This window comes from Anneissia japonica, unplaced genomic scaffold (assembly GCF_011630105.1).
Source record: "Anneissia japonica isolate Jap-2015-1 unplaced genomic scaffold, ASM1163010v1 scaffold287981_len1045443_cov154, whole genome shotgun sequence".
NCBI lineage: Eukaryota > Metazoa > Echinodermata > Crinoidea > Comatulida > Comatulidae > Anneissia > Anneissia japonica.
In genome coordinates, this window is record NW_022695194.1 from 429393 (window position 1) to 447134 (window position 17742).

At 34.3% G+C, this 17742-nt stretch overlaps 1 protein-coding gene across 1 annotated transcript in view; it reads left to right on the forward strand.

The window, feature by feature from the left end:
• Positions 1–9713, forward strand: part of LOC117101406 (ubiquitin-like modifier-activating enzyme ATG7) — a 35830-nt gene extending 26117 nt beyond the window's left edge. Inside the window, exon 18 of the mRNA XM_033241383.1 lies at positions 8711–9713. Coding sequence (XP_033097274.1) covers positions 8711–8740 — 30 coding nt within the window. The 3' untranslated portion in view covers positions 8741–9713. The remainder of the gene's footprint in view (positions 1–8710) is intronic.
• The last annotated feature ends 8029 nt before the right edge of the window (positions 9714–17742 follow it).

Consider the following 17742-nt stretch of genomic DNA (forward strand, 5'->3'; position numbering starts at 1 on the left):
AACACATATTCATAGTGTAGATATAGACTGGAATGATGTTAATTTATTAAGAGGGCCAGCCTGGACTACCTAAGCCTAATCAATATTTTTTTTATTTTACAAACTCAAAATTTTTACTGGTTGGTTGGTTATTTTTACCGGTAAAATTGACGGCTAAGACGGCTTCGGGAGAACACTGAAACAGTAGATAAATTGAAGTAGTATTAATAAATTTGAATCGTGATATAGGTGTTAGATTTTCTGTGAAGGTTGTTATTTTGAAAGTGTATTGGCTTTAACTGTTTGGAAGTTTGTTGGCTGTACTTTATGTATCTACTCAACAGCATTCTTTTACAGTTTTAACATGCACTTTACAGAGAAATATACTGTTGATAGAGTATCAACTTTATAGTATCTGAAACTTTATATTTTGAACATATCACCTATCTGTCGTTCAATCAACACATTGTCTTGGATTTTCTGTGCAGGTTGTTTAGAAGTGTGTTAGCCCTATGGAAATGTGTTTGCCGGGACCTGTAGTTATGTCAGGTCTTGAATGTTGTAACAGCAGAAAAATGTAATTTAACTCCTGTTGAATAAAGTAGCATGTTTGTATCAGGAACTTTATCTTTTTGAACATAACACACCCACCTGTTGGAAAGTGGGTATGTTATGTTATCTTAACACACCTACCTTCCAACCGGTTCATTTGGCTGTCGTTCAATCAACACATTGTTTTTAAAATCATGTTATAAAAAAGCATTCAAAAAGCAAAATACCAACATTTCTAATCTGATAAAACTTTGATCAAACACATGTAAACACATGCAAGCTCGTCAATTCTATTTGTACCATCTTGCTAACTCAAGATGTATTTGCTGTTGCTGTTTTATCATTGCGGAATGACTACCTTTACATCATGAATAACCAGGTTTTTGTTCTTTCTTTTTATTTGCGCACTTAATGCGGCTAATTGTATAACTGGTCCCAAGTGGAAATAAGCTAACTTTTATTAGTTCTTTCTTTATTTTTTTTATTTTTTTTTTTTTTTTTTGTGCTTATCTGTATCTTAATAACGTAATAATTGGTTAACTCTAAAAATAGTATTACTACAGCAATGTTGTTTTTTATTTAGTGGATTTTGTTTCAACACCAATACAGTAATGAATACTGTTATTGTATAATTGTTTTGTATAACTTTTAGTCTCTTTTAGTTTAGTTGTTTTTTTTTCTTTCTCATTGAACGCACCGAAATGTTGTGTGCCACTGAAACAAAAGTGAATTTTCCTGTCTCTTATACATTTGCGCACTTATGCGGCTAATTGTATAACTGGTCCCAAGTGGAAATAAGCTAACTTTTATTAGTTCTTTCTTTATTTTTTTTATTTTATTTTTTTTTTGTGCACTTATGTGGCTAATTGTATTACTGGTCCTAAGTGGAAGTAAGCTAACTTTTATTAGTAAGCCTTTCAATCAAAGTCTGTTCCAATGCACACATCGTCGGCCGGTGATTCTGTGAATTACTGTATATATGTTTCAGAATACGGAAGAATGAAATACCGATCTTAACCGTATCCTTTTATTATTTCACCATCTGCATAATTGTTTGTAGCCTAATATTTTTTTTTTAATTGGTGCATTGAGATAATGGAAAATTCCTGGTCAGGTCTGATTGTTTAGTAAGTTAAATTTTATTATTATACTTGATTGATTGATTGATTAATTGATTGATATGCAATTTTTGTTTACAATTATTTATGCATATTCGTAGGCAGTGACGGATTCAAGCGGGCAGAGCTTCCCCACTCCCACTAAATTTTTCCAAATTATAAAAAAAAAAATGAAATAGGAAATTATTTGTGAATTTTTTCCTTTAGTTAATCCAGTGTCAATATTTTATAAGTAAATGTTGTTTTTACTTACGGACTAGAAATCCAGAATGATTTTATTTCCTGTGATGTAATGCGAAAATTTTAAGTCCATGAGTGCTATTTTCAACCACATAGAAGTGCCAAAATCTTAAATTGTCTTACCTCAGCCCCAACCATGGTGGGGCTGAGGTGGTCTGCACTCTTCATCTGTGAAAGTCCCTCCCTGCACGCCCCACCCCCCCCCATACACATCTAGATGTGTATAAGAGACAGACATTAAACAGTGAGATTGCGGTTTTCATGATTTACGTAAGTTAATTGGCACAGGTCTACTTGAGTCTCAACATAAAAGGGATGTTGGTGACAGATTAGTTTTATTCTCTTAATTTTTTAGTTAATAAAAAATATACATATGTATCATGTAAAACTTAGTGTTGAAATGCAATCGGAAAAGAAAAATTTGGCCAGGATGCGATGCTAGACATATCTTGAGTTCAATATGCATCCTACAATCGGTAGGTACCCAGATTGAAAACCCAAAGTCGTGTCGCTTCCACTTAACCGTAACATGCCTAAAAGGGATAAAGATGAAAACACAGGAAAATATTAATTACTGAAACTGACATTATCAAACTTGTTGTCTCTAGTATTTTCCTTGTAAAAAAGCAAGTAAAAAAAAATGAAAAATCTGTATATTTTCAGTATTAAGGAACATTTTACAGTAAATATTTTACTGCTTGGTGTAAAAATATATTCAAGGGTTTGAATTCATATTTTTTTTTTTCGAAGTGATAAGGATGGGATGGGTAGTAATTTACTGATAACCGTACTTTAAATTATACCATGAGATGCAACTGTTTCTCCTGCTGTCAGCCGCAGTTGCGTTATCTTTAAAAAAAAAAAAAAAGAAGATGTGTCTAGATTAGTCAAATTTTGTGGAGGCTACCCACTTGTAGACTTTTAAACTATTCTTTTATCCATGCTGGATTTACCTTTATTTAAATGTAAATATATTAAAATTTTACAGTTTTCTAAATTGTCATATAAAATAACACAAAGGTGACTCCAAATAGAGAAAGTGAGGCCATTTTACGTTTCGACTTTATTAAGTCATCATCAGGAATCACCAGAATAAATTGTCATGACATCATCAGAATAAATTGTCATGACATCACTTTTTAGTCTTTATATAATTTGTAATTTTACTTTTCTCTCTTTGTACAGTATATGTGTTTTAATTTAATTTCTGTATTAAAGCTAGTCTTTTCATTTTCTTTGTATCTTGCAAAAAACAGCCTTGTGAAAAACACCATTATGGTGATGATACAATTACATGTTTTAATAACAGAAAACAGTCTTGAAATTTATGAAAAAAATGATTGGCCCGTAACAAACACGTCTTTTTAAACTGCTGTAGGTTATTTCAGTAGTACTTTCATACCATTTATGCATAGTATCTGCCTAGTGATTTTCAGGGGGCATGTCCTAAGACTGTCGCTATGTAGTTTTAATGGACTTAAACCACAGAGTTAAGGTGATGTTTTGTTTGGGATTGGCTTGGAAACAACTGTGACAAAACCACCACAGTTTAAGATGTCCTGTCATCGCTGCAAAGTAGATATTGAACTTGACATTATCTTGTTTTGATAGCTTTAGATGTGACCTAGTATTTTTGAACACTCAGTGTGGTCAAACAAACTTGACCATTAAGTATCACAGACCGCAAAGTAAACTTGACCATTAAGTATCATTGACCGCAATGTAAACTTTATTATTAAGTTTTGCTGATCCTAAGTTTTTATGAAACCGACTATTTCAGTTTTAACTTTCTCCACCTACCGTTTTGTCCAGCTATCAATACAGTGTCCAACTAGCATCACAGAGTGTCCTGCTACGAACACAATGTCCAGCCTGGTAGTTAAATTCTTTAATACCAATTCATTGTCATCGCAGCTGATAAACTGACCACAAACAGGCTTCAGTTTCTTTGCTAATTTCACTCTAATTGGCACCATGTCGATAGGCTGACCATTTGGATGCAATTGTGCCCATAGTCAATTATATTTGTCAAGCCAATGATAGTGGCAGTTGTTATAAAGGTCCAGCATACAAGGCATTATAAGCACAAGATAGGCTGTTAAAGATATTTCACAAGATCAACATCATTATCTTCCATACTAATTACATAGGCTTTAAATTAAACTTCATGTATCTGAATCAAGGTCTCTCTCTAATTAAAGCCCCCTGCAATAGAAGACCACTATTCTATGGTCCTAAATTAACAAATTTCCTTTATCTATATATTCTAATTAGTTACCAAAGCTGCCAAAGACCATGGAAACCCCAGACCCTAAAGTGGTCTTTAATAGGAGGGAGACCTATCTAATGTGGGTGGGCAGTTTTTATTAATATATAAATAAACATATACAATCCCAGTAGTTGAAGGACTGCTGTAATGGTAGAGAATGTCCTGACGTTTCTACTGAGTTGCTTCAGTCGTCTTTAGGAGAAAAATATCTGCTAATATCCAAATATTATTTTTCCTGTAGAAAATTGAAACAACTCCTGTAGACAACAAGCATTTATGATATGTAAACAATCCAATCAGCTTTTAAAGATTCTATGTTTTAATTGTTTTTAAATTAAATTATACACATAATACTCATTATAGCAAAGTGTTGGATTTTGATTTAGTAAAATCTTTTACCATTTTATAGCTCTCATTTTACTGCTTAACCCAGTATTAATAACTAAAAATTGATTTTTGCGACGAGTGACTGGTTTAGCTTTTTTTGCCACAATTATAACAAATCGCATCAGCTTTTAAAGATTCTATGTTTTAATTGATTTTAAATTTAGTTATACACATTTAGTTATACACATAATACTCATTATAGCAAAATATTGGATTTTGATTTAGAAAACAATTAAGTTTAAATATAATTTTAATCTTTATTGATAAATAATAATAGAACAAACCAAAACAAAACAAAAAAGGAAATTATGAAAAAATATACTTTGGACGAAGTTTCATGATGGGTTAGTAAATTTAATGTGTTAATAGTGAAAATTAATTACAGTTTTATTTTTCCATTAATTGGCTGATGATTCAAGTTAATGTGATTTGCTTTATTGTAGTTGAACCTGCTATTTGACACCTCCTTGGAAATATTAAACCAGTTGTCACAGTATTGTGCCATACTTTAGTCCCCACAGGAAGAAAGCTTTTTTTTTTTCAATCTTTCTAGTAAAAATGAGGAAACTTGTCTACTCCTTTCATAATCAGGAAAATACAAGGCAAAGGGAATTCAATAGCGTTGAATCTAAATCTGGTAATTATTTGCGTAAGCCAAGTTACTATAGATAGATTAATTTATTTTGTGTAAAAAAAATTGTAAAAAAAATACACAATATATTATGAGAAAAACAATAATTAAGTGCTGGATAACCTATTCAGCCAGTGTTATTAAAAACACCAAATGTATTTTCTATTGTGTGTATATGTTAGGTTTATTCCCTTACCTATTAAGACTCTTTGAAGTTTGGCCATTTTCAATTAAATAATTTTACACTTGGCTTAGTGAATATTTTCCTACTGTTGGGGGAGAGTGGAAGTGCCCCTAATGCAACCCAAGCCTCTCCCCTTCCCCCCCCCCCCCAGATTTGCCACTGATAAGGGTTTATGTGAACAAATCTCAGCAATTACAAAAACACTTGTTATACTTACTTGTTATACCATCATGATACACTTACTGTTTATAGTATGATGTTATATGGCCCATCCCTAAATCTTGTTTGAAGAGTGTACATGTTTCCTTTAACATGCACATTGGCCATCTGAAAGGCAGTGCGCTAATTGCTATCGAAAATTACGGTATTTTCACCCCTCCAACTGAAACCCAAGGAGATCAGGGATGCACTCTGATTGGCGGTTTCTTTGTTGATACATCAACATTGGTTAAGTTGCGTATTAATGTGTTGTTTTGAATGGTGCTGTACTCGCAAAAAACTTGTTTCACATTTAACGGAAGGAAACGCATCTGAAATAGAGGCTAAAGGTGGAGTGGTGACATACAACGTCAATTCTCAGAAGTTTGTTCCTCGTAAACAATACCAAGAACTTGGATGGCATTGTGATATGTGTGTTGATTGATTTTTGAAAGTTGGCGTAAACGATACTTGTGAGGGGTCGTGTCTAAATGAGTCTTGTTATTGTATGCCAGGTCAATTTGATATTCAAGAAAATATATTTGAAGTGAAATTTTGACAAAAAATGGGTTACAATATTTATGATAAGTTCAATATAAATATTTGACGATATCAAATGTTCTAAGGTGTTTTTAAGGCACATTTTTCTGGAAGGTCGGCTGATATTCAGGGCTCTCTTAATGAAATAAGATGATGCATTTATCTGCAATCTCTTTATAAGGCTAGGGAGTGGAGTTGATTTTATTGTGGGAAAAAGTGCTGCGCAGGACTTGGACCCAGGACCTTGGGATTTTGAAGGCAAGCATCTTAACCACTAAGCTAACAACTCCACTCAATGTTTATCTTTAGAGGCAATTTTCTCTTAAAGATGTTTTCATGAGACATCTGAATTTGAAAATGATCTTAACTTCGGTTGTAGTCAAACTACAAGCCTGATTCTAATTACTAAAGTAAAATAAGCTTACATAGACATATCGAAATACATCATCTGTAGACACTTTGCTATCATCTGGCAATAGACCTTTTTAGAGTAAATCCAGTGGAGGAATGATGGGATAGGTCATATGCTAAAGATAAACATGTACAATTATTCAAGTGAATTGGCAATGCAGAAAGCTACTGAATAAGACCTGTCCTAGAAAGCTCACTAAAAATTCAACAATTTTTTACTTGTATAGTTATTCAGTTAATTGTCAAAACAAAAGTGTGATGTGCTAAAAGGAGCCAAAAAAAATCAATGTCAAACAGTAGATGCACGCTTTCGCTGGGAGGCTCATTTAGTGGCGACACCTCACAATATCGGAAAATAGTAGAAAAGTACATATCGTTACAGATTGTGTGTATTGAACAGCATTTGTAACTTGATACACAAAGTTTGTCAGTAGTTTTCAGATCCAAGAACTTAAAATAGAGGGGAGGGGTTCTAAGGAAGAGACTTTTACAGATGGAGAGTCTAGACCACCTCAGCGTAACCATTGTTGGGACTAAAATAAAATTTATGATTATGGCATCTAGATGGGCGAAGGTGGCAAACTGCTAGTGTAATTTTCTTTTTTTCTCCTTTTTTTTTTTTGTTTTATTTTGGAAAAATTGAGGAGGGTGGGTGGGCTTTCCCTCTTCTTGAATCTGCCACTGGTTTTGAACTGGAACCAACCTGTTTCATACTACATCTCAAAAAAAACTGATAGATTACTGTAGTTTACCAATAAAAAATAGCACTGTAGATCACTATAATTAATAACCTTGATTCCCTTGATTCCCTTGTCTTCTGTGTGAATTCTCCTATTACAGAGATTGCAACGTAATCTACAGGTCCATGGGTCAATTGATAGGACTTGGCTGTGATTTTGCGTTGCACTTCTACAGGAAATTGGGTTAATTTTACCCCGTCAGTTTTGTATTTTTGGTATCCAACATTTCAACAGATAGTAATAATTTTAATATATCAAATTTATGTAGCATACTTCTCTTGATGAATTATACTTAAAAATATTGAAAATATATTTTTATTTTTTTATTCATAAAACTGCTTTGAATAGTGTTGCAAGAAACTAAATTAATGTAAGGTAAAATGTAACATTGTCTATAAGATGAAAATAACTTTCATTCATACTTAACAAAAGAAAACATTTCACTGTGTCAAAAACAGTTTAAACATTTTGTTTTACTGATTCCTCCTAAAAATAAATTATAATATCATAGGTCTATCACTGAACTGGTGGAACACGTTTGACATTTCTAATTATTATTGAAGAACTTAATGAAGAATATCCAAAGGTGACTCATAAAAAGGCCTAAATTATTAAATAGTAATTAAATAAATAAATTGACATGAGAATTATTTTACAAAATTTAATGAAAATTTATTCTCAATTACGTCCTTTTCAACGATTTCACTAGTACTAAGCATACTGTATTAGGCCTAGAATACTGGATAGGTTGCCTTAAGGTTAAATTAGTCCGCTATTGCAGATGAACTACCCCACAAAGAACGGTTCTTTTGGTGTTCCTGGCACGGTATTGATTCCGTGAAATGAACCATCCTTTAGGATGCCAAAAAGGAATGGTTCTTTTTTTTTAGGGCCCGTTTCTACTGCAAAAAACCGTTCTTAAAGAGAACGGTTCTTTCTAGTTAGTAGAAACAGGCTGTATGATATACATGTTCATTTTACCTTATACAGAGAGGTCAACCACATTTAGTGTTGGGCTCTTAGCCCATACTGGTCATCTAGGCACCAATTTGGCTCCCCTTTTCTAAAAAATACATTAAATAAAAGTCATCCTTTATAGCTATGATACATAATTTGTAACGTTTAATTTCCGTTTGTTATGTCTCTATTGAGTTCACCTGTTTATAAATGACCATGTTTAATTGCTCATCTTACAGTTAATGTACATGATGCGTTTGACAACTCTTGTCTCTGTTTCTGAAAGTTTAAATGTGGACATACGCTTCCTGTTGTTAGTCTATGCTCATGTTACTTTGGTCAAAACGTATCTTTGATGTAGTCCTTTATAAGCATTAGATTTGTAAGTCGAAACAATGTCAAAACAGTGAAAACAATGGCGAAAAATTTATGTTAGTTCTTTAGACGCATGCACTCATGCACCAAGGATTGCCAATAGTGATTATATCACTGTCCTACTTACAGGTATCCTTTCACAAGGGAGAAACTAGATAATCTGCCAAACGAGACCTAACTTCATAGGCCTTGTGTGAAGCGACCCATCAAGCGAGTTTGCACGCTGTCCAAACCGCTTCCAGTCTGTCGGCTAGAATTTAACACACAGTTGAGTTGGTCCGTGGTTGATCCGCTTGAGACGGCTCCAGTTGGCTCTGTCTTTTTTGGCCGAAAAATATATAAATAACATTCTAAAATCTGCATTTTACTTTCAATCAGCACCGAATTCAAAGATGATTGAGATAAATGTAACAATGTCAACATGGGGAAATTTGAAAAGTAAACCGGTTACTTAGTTTTTGAGTTGTGTGCCCAGAAGGACACACAAACACGCACCATAGCAGTACCTGTCATCTCTCCTTTGGAGGGGCAAGCTTAATAAACACACATTTGCTTTACACTTTAACTAAATCTTTAATATGAATTAAGAACTATTAATTATTAATTTTTCTCGTTGCTCTTGATGATGCTCAGGTTAGAAAGAGCTAAAACATAGGACAAGAATGCAGAACGAATTTAGTTAACCATCATGTGTGTTCTTGTTCTATATTTTGGTGGGTTTTTTTTGTTTTGTTTTTTACGGAGCGTACTTAGAGGTATCACAAACACAATGCTACAAACTCAAAGACTGATGCACCAATGTTTAATACAGTATTTTTTTACTTTTAATTTTATTCAAAAACAACGTCATGTAAGAAACAATTACAACTCATGGCCAATGGCCAAATTGTTCTGGCCTGAACATATTTCAGCTGATGACCATTCCCGATTTCATGTTTTACATTCTAAGTCATTGTAAATCGAAAGCTCCCAATGGCATTTCAAAGAATTTGACCCTTGGCCCTAAAATTGGAATGCAAGCATCTTCTATGAAGCTACAACAGTACAACTCAATAGTTGTACCATATTATATAATATTCTGCCCTTTTTGTTCCCATAAAATGTCAGACTATTATATCATCAGCAAAAAATAAAATGTTTAGTCACTTTAACTCAAAAATTGTTTGTCTTATTACTTGGAAAACAAGAATGAAAAGTTGTCAAGTGAATTGGTTTGATCGTTGAAAAGTTGAGCTCTAGAATTATCTCAAGTTGACAAGCTCTTCAAATTTGTGTTGCTTTTCTGAAGTTGGAAAAGGACAATGACACACTAAACCTCATATTTAAGGTATGTGGTCTGGTTCAATAACACATAATATTTGATGGGTTTTGTCAGCTAAAAAAATCACAAGATGTAGAGGGTGCCAAATAATTAGATTTTGGAAAGCTTTGTTAGAACCTATCAGCTATTCTTGGTCTACTACTAAAGTCACCATCAGTCTATTCAAGGTGATGCTGGGTTAGGTGAACTATCAGTCTATCCAGGGTAGTGTTGGTAATTTTGGAACCCCATCAATGTATCCAAGGAGGTGTTTGGTTAGTTTGAAACCCCATCACAAACCCCATCAGTCTATCCAGGGAGGTGTTGGGTTATAGTTTGAAACCCCATCACAAACCCCATTCCTGGGTGGTGCTGGGTTTAGTTTGAAACACCATCAGTCTATCCAGAGAGGTGTTGGGTTATAGTTTGAAACCCTATCACAAACCCTATTCCAGGGAGGTGTTGGGTTTGTTTGAAACACCATCAGTCTATCCAGGGAGGTGTTGGGTTAGTTTGAAACACGATCAGTCTATTCAGGGAGGTGTTGGGTTATAGTTTGAAACCCCATCACAAACCCCATTCCATGGTGGTGCTGGGCTTCGTTTGAAACACCATCAGTCTATCCAGGGAGGTGTTGGGTTAGTTTGAAACACCATCAGTCTATCCAAGGAGGTGTTGGGTTAGTTTGAAACCCAATCAGTCAATCTAGGGTGGTGCTGGGTTAGTTTGAAAGACAGTCTATCCAGGGTGGTGTTGGTTTAGTTTGAAACACTATAAATCTATCCAGGGTGGTGCTAGGTTAGTTTGAAACACTATAAGTCTATCCAGGGTGGTGCTAGGTTAGTTTGAAACACTAAAGTCTATCCAGGGTGGTGCTAGGTTAGTTTGAAACACTATCAGTCTATTTAGGGTGGTGCTGGGTTAATTTGAAACACTATCAGTCTATCCAAGGTGGTGCTAGGTTAGTTTGAAACACTATCAGTCTATCCAGGGTAGTGCTGGGTTAGTTTAAAACACTATCAGTCTATCCAGGGTGGTGCTGGGTTAGTTTGAAACTCAATCAGTCTATCCAGGGTGGTGCTGGGTTAGTATGAAACCCATCAGTCTATCCAGGGTGGTGCCTGGTCCACCTAGGGCTGTGTTTCTATTTTGATACATTCTTCTTTTCTTTGTTTCGTAAACATTTCAAGGATCACACCATCTGCCCCCTCCCAATATCTTAATGATACTGCATATTTAACAAAATATCATAGACCTTTGAAGAAGAGCTTTTAAAAAAACAAATTAATATTTTTTGTTATAAAAAGCTACATCTATGTTACCACAATGTGGTAACATCTATGTTACCACATTGTCATAGTAAGTTAATGCATACTCGTATGTAAAGTAAGGCTTGCACAGGGACTATATCCGCCGTGCAAAAATTAGCATAGAAATCCTTTCGCGCATTTTTGGAAAATAAGTTCTGATTTCCGCGCAGATTTTTGCCGAGATTGGGACTTTTACCTGTAATCTTAAATATACAGTAAACAAAGTATTATGCAGTAATTACGATTCTGCTCACCAATTTTCCTTGCGATTTTCTGCTCAAATTTGAGCATGGTTTTTGAGGTATCATCCGTGCAAAAAATGTGGCCTATAAATCACATTTTTTAGCCTAGAATGCACATTTTCGAAAAATAAGCGGCAAATTCCACACAGATTTTTCTGATAATCAGGCTTTGATCTACAGTATATTTTTTAATATAAACAATGCGTTCCACGCAAATTTAAGCTGGTTTTTGAGGTATCAACTGCACAAGTAGAAAACTTTACAGTATGGTTATGTATGAATGGAAGTCAAGTGTTAACCTTTGACATAATATTGAGAAGGGAGTGACAGGCTGAGGTTGTGTTCAGTGATGTGAATCGTTTGATGACAATCTGAATTGATTGGTGCTGTGTGCCTCTCTCAGATCTTCTTGAAAGATCCACTTAGCTAGGCCTGGCTTTGCTGAACACTTGGGAATTCACTGAGTGTAGCTCAGTAATATAAAGCTCCTGATAGATTTTCATTTATATCTGCCAAAAGAATAAAGAGAAGATTCCCCAGTAGTCCAAACATGAGTCAAAAAGATGTGCGCTGGACTTACTCTGGGGACAGAAGTCAGTCTAACAGTGGCAGGGGTTTAATGGTTCAGAGTATATGCCAGCCAATAATAACATTTAATCTCGTCAGATATCCGTTGGCATTAAATTATGCTGATTCATTAAAATCATTTTAGAAAAACTAACTTGTCTACTGAATGCAGAATTTAGACGTTAAAGAGTGCATGAGTAATAATTTCAAATCTAATTATATATCATTTACTTGAAATTATTATTATTGGAGGGACTCGGGCACAGAGGCATATATCTAGGAGGCGTGCAGGTTGTGCACACACCACCAAAAAAAAAACTTTTTCCATAGTCGCGCCCAATTGCAAAAAAATTACGCTCAGTTCAAAGTCAACTCATATCACCTTATCCACTCCACATTCGCATCCCCATCATCCCTTATTTCATCAAGGATAAGTAAGGTATGATCTGCATTTGAGAATGATGTTGTTTGCATTAGTTTTGTTTACAATTATTTGGGGTGGTGGGTTGACGTGTGGCATTTGTTCCAAAAGTGTCTCTGGTTGGGGCGTTTATTCTAATAAATACGGTATTTTTATTTTAACTTTTTAGAATGCAGACTGTGTACGCTAATGGATGGAACTTTTCCCATTAGCGCCCCGAGCATACCCTACGTTTTACCCTACGGTCTGCCACTGAATTTTAGTACTCCTAGATAAAGTAGCCCTAAACAAATTTATTTTGTTCTGTGTTAGATGTCACTAAGTAAAATTTTGACTAATTATACCTGATTTTTGAGACAAAACATTCTTATTTGTGGTGCCAGTGGGGGCCAAATGTGGAAATGTCACTCTCAATGGACAATGGTTCCCCTGTGAGCCTACGCCACTTGAGGTCGTCAGGCTAAAATATTAATTTTCCAATCCAGCCAAAGTTATTATGAATACAGTGCCTAATATTGAGGTGTAGAACCACAACTTTTACCCATCAATGGAATATCTTCTTTTCACCTCACCAGAGGTTCACTTCAGGACCCCTACTGGAGGCCCAATATGGCTTCTTGGTATGGACTTATATATCAGACATACTGTACCCTCATTGTCAGCAAATTTCTGGGGCTACCATTCGACTGAATACAGTAAATTAAAAAATATCTAGTTTCTAGTTTGGGTTTAAGATGAGGTAGATGACACCCCTTTTTTCTATTATTTTTTTGTCATTCACTGGCCCTGCTTAGTATTTAAAAAGTACAAAGTGGAGTATGGCTGATTTTATATCATCAATGACTTCAAAATTAGGCTGAAATACCCGCAGACACAGGCCTAACCCCATGGCTCTTGGTTATAGGCCTCACACTGCAGATATTTTATACGCACTTTATGAAAATGATTTAATTTTTGGAGGATTTTGTGGGTTTGTTTTTTAGATAGAAATCTTTCTTTATTGTGAGTACTCAGTCAGTATTGTACACTGTTCTTCCCTGAGGTCCCATGTATGATCTTTAACTACATTAAAGTACAAAATCAAAATTAAAAGAAAAATGTATAGAGTACCAAAGTCGTGTCGTCACAACACCAGGTAGCGCCCTCTGGACATTGGTTGCCATTCATTACGCCTGAATGACTTCATAAATCTTAATGGTTTAGAATAGGCTTTCTGGAATAGGAATTTTAAAACATAATAGTTTACCTTCAAAATGTACCTAAAAACACAAAAAGCTCACAGTATATTAGTTATTGAACACACATTTAATCATCAATTAACATTTACAAAGAAAATTAAGATACAACTTCTTAATAATCACGTTAGAAATTGGAATCAATGGTTTGTGAGTGGAGAAAATGGCATCGGTTAAACGCATTTTGTGTCGCCGATAACAACGGAGTAGTATCACATGGTATTGTGACGTAACACTGTAGTATTCTATATATAAATTACATACATACAAGAAACAGAAAAGCAAACCAAATGGGCAAATTAAATGAGATTTTAAAGGATTGCTTGATGAAAAAAAAATAAAGAATAAAATATAAAGGAGGAAATTCAAAAAGGAAGGAGTTTGTTTATGGGGAGGGAGCTTAATTATGTATAATAGTCATACAATTGATGTGTTTATGATCATGAACTGTCATTCAAATTAAATTTGTAAAAGAGGCGCAACTCAAATATCACTAATCCATTTCGAGATCTCACATAAAAATGATGAGTTTATAATCTATAGGATTTAAGGGGCGGCAGCCGTTTCTTGTTACTTGATTTGTCATATGTTCCATGTTGTCAATCATTGCGGTTGTCAATCAATGTAATTTAATATTATTATAGGATAGCATCATGATGCATAATAGACAGAAATTGTCTCAAGACACATTAAATATTGTACTTTACTGAAATGTGTAGAAATCTTTAAAAAAATACTTCTACACTGTGGAATACTGTAAACTTGAATTGAAGCCCTGGGCTTCTTCCCTTTTTTTGCGAATTTTGGATGGGCTTCTTTTTTCAAGGCTATTTTTCAAAATGAATGCTGTATATTTTTGGGACAAAAAAATAAATAGAGCCACTGTAACATCAATCTGTATCATGGAGTGTTGAATCACCAAAACTACTGTATAAACCAAGCATGTTTTTTCATTTATTTTGTTTCTTTGAAATTCATGTACAGTGTATGAAAAAAAGCCCATAGGGCAAACTAAAGAGGGGGCTTCAGTTAGAGATTAAGCCCATTGGGCTTCTATTCGATGTTTTATGGGATGTTAATATTAATACTTTAATATATTATTGTCTATTTTATTTTTTAATAATCAGCCCCGACATTACAATTAAGAGCCAGACCGCAATACCTGCACTAAACGTGTTGTTGCAAATTGTTAATACTGAACATTAGCCCCGCCCCTTGGATATTGTTGTCAAGGTCCCACAAAAAAAGGTAGTAAACACATGTGTTTGTGGCACACTTGTAGGACAAGCGTGTAATATTAGCTATGTTCTCATTGGTAAGTTTTTAAGTTTGATTGATGCTCAGGTCCGGTCTATTGATTAACATTCATTTTGAGAGTCAGATTTTAGACTGAACATAATGCATATTTTTTTTCAGCTCGGCCTAGCCAAGTTTGACCTGGTCTACCTTTTTGCAAGTTCAATATATTCTTTCAATCTATCGAATGTTGCATTAACCTAAAACTAAATTGTATTTACGTTTGATAAAACAACCTTTATTGATTGAATTTACGTTGTAGTCATACCGACTTTCGGTGGAGATTCCCAAAAAGCTAAGGCTAAACCTGGCTATAACCATTGTCTACCCAGTGAAAATTTTACTTACAACATCTGTATGTCATGTTAAAAACATATATATTATATACCCCGCTGGAAAATGGACAGTTCTAAGTCGCCCACAACACATGCATATGACCGGCTCGGCAAATACAGTACTTGAGATTCGGGTCCCAGGATATCATTCTTGTTCGTAACTCCCTGGTTATAATTAATTAATAAAATACCTTAAAGCAGAATTGTTGTTAACATCACAAGTTAAATTTTAATAGTCAACAATATACAGTAGGCTCAGGCCTATACATCTCTCAATTCGGAGGACCTAGAGTAGAATTTACACTAGACTAGGGCGAGAGATGAAGATGCATGAGCATACGGTAGCCTAGAAAAATAACAACCTGAGCCATGAGCAGTCTAACTATAACTGAAATATTTTTGTGATAGCTAATTCAATACTATTCCCGCTCGCCTGACGCTGCATGACTTTTTCGCTTTCATTTTGGACGGCCGATTTCTTTTTTCTGGCTAAACCCCTGAAATACGATAGTGCAGATTTAAAGTAATAAAAAGAAAGTAAAAGAAATTCCAATATAGTTGAGAGCTCTGTCCAGACTATCAAATTTTGGGTTGTATGCCCTTATATAGTCATGATGTGATGTCATCATGACCATATATAGGCATGTCACCTGTTTTTGTCAAATAAAATCTGATAGTGTGAACTGGACATAATACAACATGACATTTGATAACAACCGATATCAGATAGGCATTTAAAGTTTTAAATTTAATTATATTTTTTTTCTTTGTTTTGTCGTAATTTGCACTCTTTTTGCGATGCAATGTACCATCTGATTTTCTGAAAGGACACAAATGCAGAAATCTTGAATCTTAGAATCCTGACATTTGATCCTTGTTTTTATGAATATTACAAAAACCGAAGATACATTAAATTAAGTTTGAGCCCTGAGCTGTCAGTAAGATTACATGACTGTCAGATATGCTCTTGCCGTCATGTTATTGATAAGCCTTCGTTATGTGCCTCCATGACCTGTTCCAGCAAAAACCAGGCACTTGTCAGAAAATTGAGAGGTTAAAATCAGCAAAATTCGTGTTTTTTGGGACCATCATGATATTTTGATTTTTCAAATGTGGAATCTGTAATTTATTTACATTCCCTTGATATTTAAGTTATCCAATATTTATAATTTCATTTTCATTTTTCATGTCATGAGAATTTTGCTATGATTAGTTGGCAATTTTTTTTTTTTTTTTGTAGATGTAGGGGAAATTGGCCTCCTCTCCCTCCCCCCCCTTCAAAAAAAAAGCTGATGCATTCAATTTTGTAAAAGGTGAATTTAATTATTTGATGGTTTTGGTGCAAAGGGGAATGAGTTTGATTTTTATCACAGGGGTTCACTCAAGAAGTTGGTTCTGCCAAACCGTAAACTTCCCCACCACCATCGCCGCCACACTCCTAACAGAATTTGTTATACTAAAATCATTGTATTATTTGTATATACAATTTGGCCATTCCACGGCAAAACAACGCAACTTGAAATTTTCCACTTTGGATAATAACAGAGTTAAAGGCGCATGTTTGCAACTTGGCAATAAATTGACGTACCCTTTTGAAATTTTACAGGATTGTATCTCTAGACATAGTGATTATATTGAACATTTTATTTGTTTATTGCAAAGTTATTAGTGATATTCACAGATACATTGTTTTGCCTCGGAAACCTGTCCAGGCTCCGTGTTGTTGCAAGTGCGACATTTTTTTGGAAATTATCACATTTGGGGCAATCACATGCATTATGTAGCTTGTTCATGATCGTCGCTGTTAAAAATTATTAATATGAAAAGATCACTAATCAATTGATTTTGCCTTGCCTAACTCCATCAGCTCAAAATAATTTTTTAATACCATTCCGAAGCAAAACCACGTATCTATATCATAGATACGTTGTTTTGCCCCGAAATCTTGCAGTTACATTGTTTTACCATTGAAAATCAATATATTTTAAGTTTTGTGCTTAAAGGTGGTGCTATCTCTGAAGAGACTCATAGTTGAGACCTGAAATTTTCACAGGTTATTCAGAAGTTTTTAATATACACCCAAATTATATTATCTCAAAATTGCCTAAGGACGGCCGAATTGTTTTTGAGCTTTTAGTTTAGGTGTTTCCATTTTGCTTCATCAAGAATTGCTCTATACCCTGAGGTACTATCGGTAATCTCAGCAAACAACTATACCAGTTTTGGTCAATTATTGTATTTCTATTTCAGAAGAATTTGTTTAGAATATACGGAGTGAATTGTAATTATCAAATTAAATATTATGAATGATTGACTAATAGTATTAATAATAATGAAATCTTGTAAAAAAAAAAATTGCTTTTATTTATTTTATTATGCCTGCCTCTACCATAAAATGTCCTAATTCCAAATCTATGTCAATTAAGTATGATATAAATCATTTGTCAATCGGTAT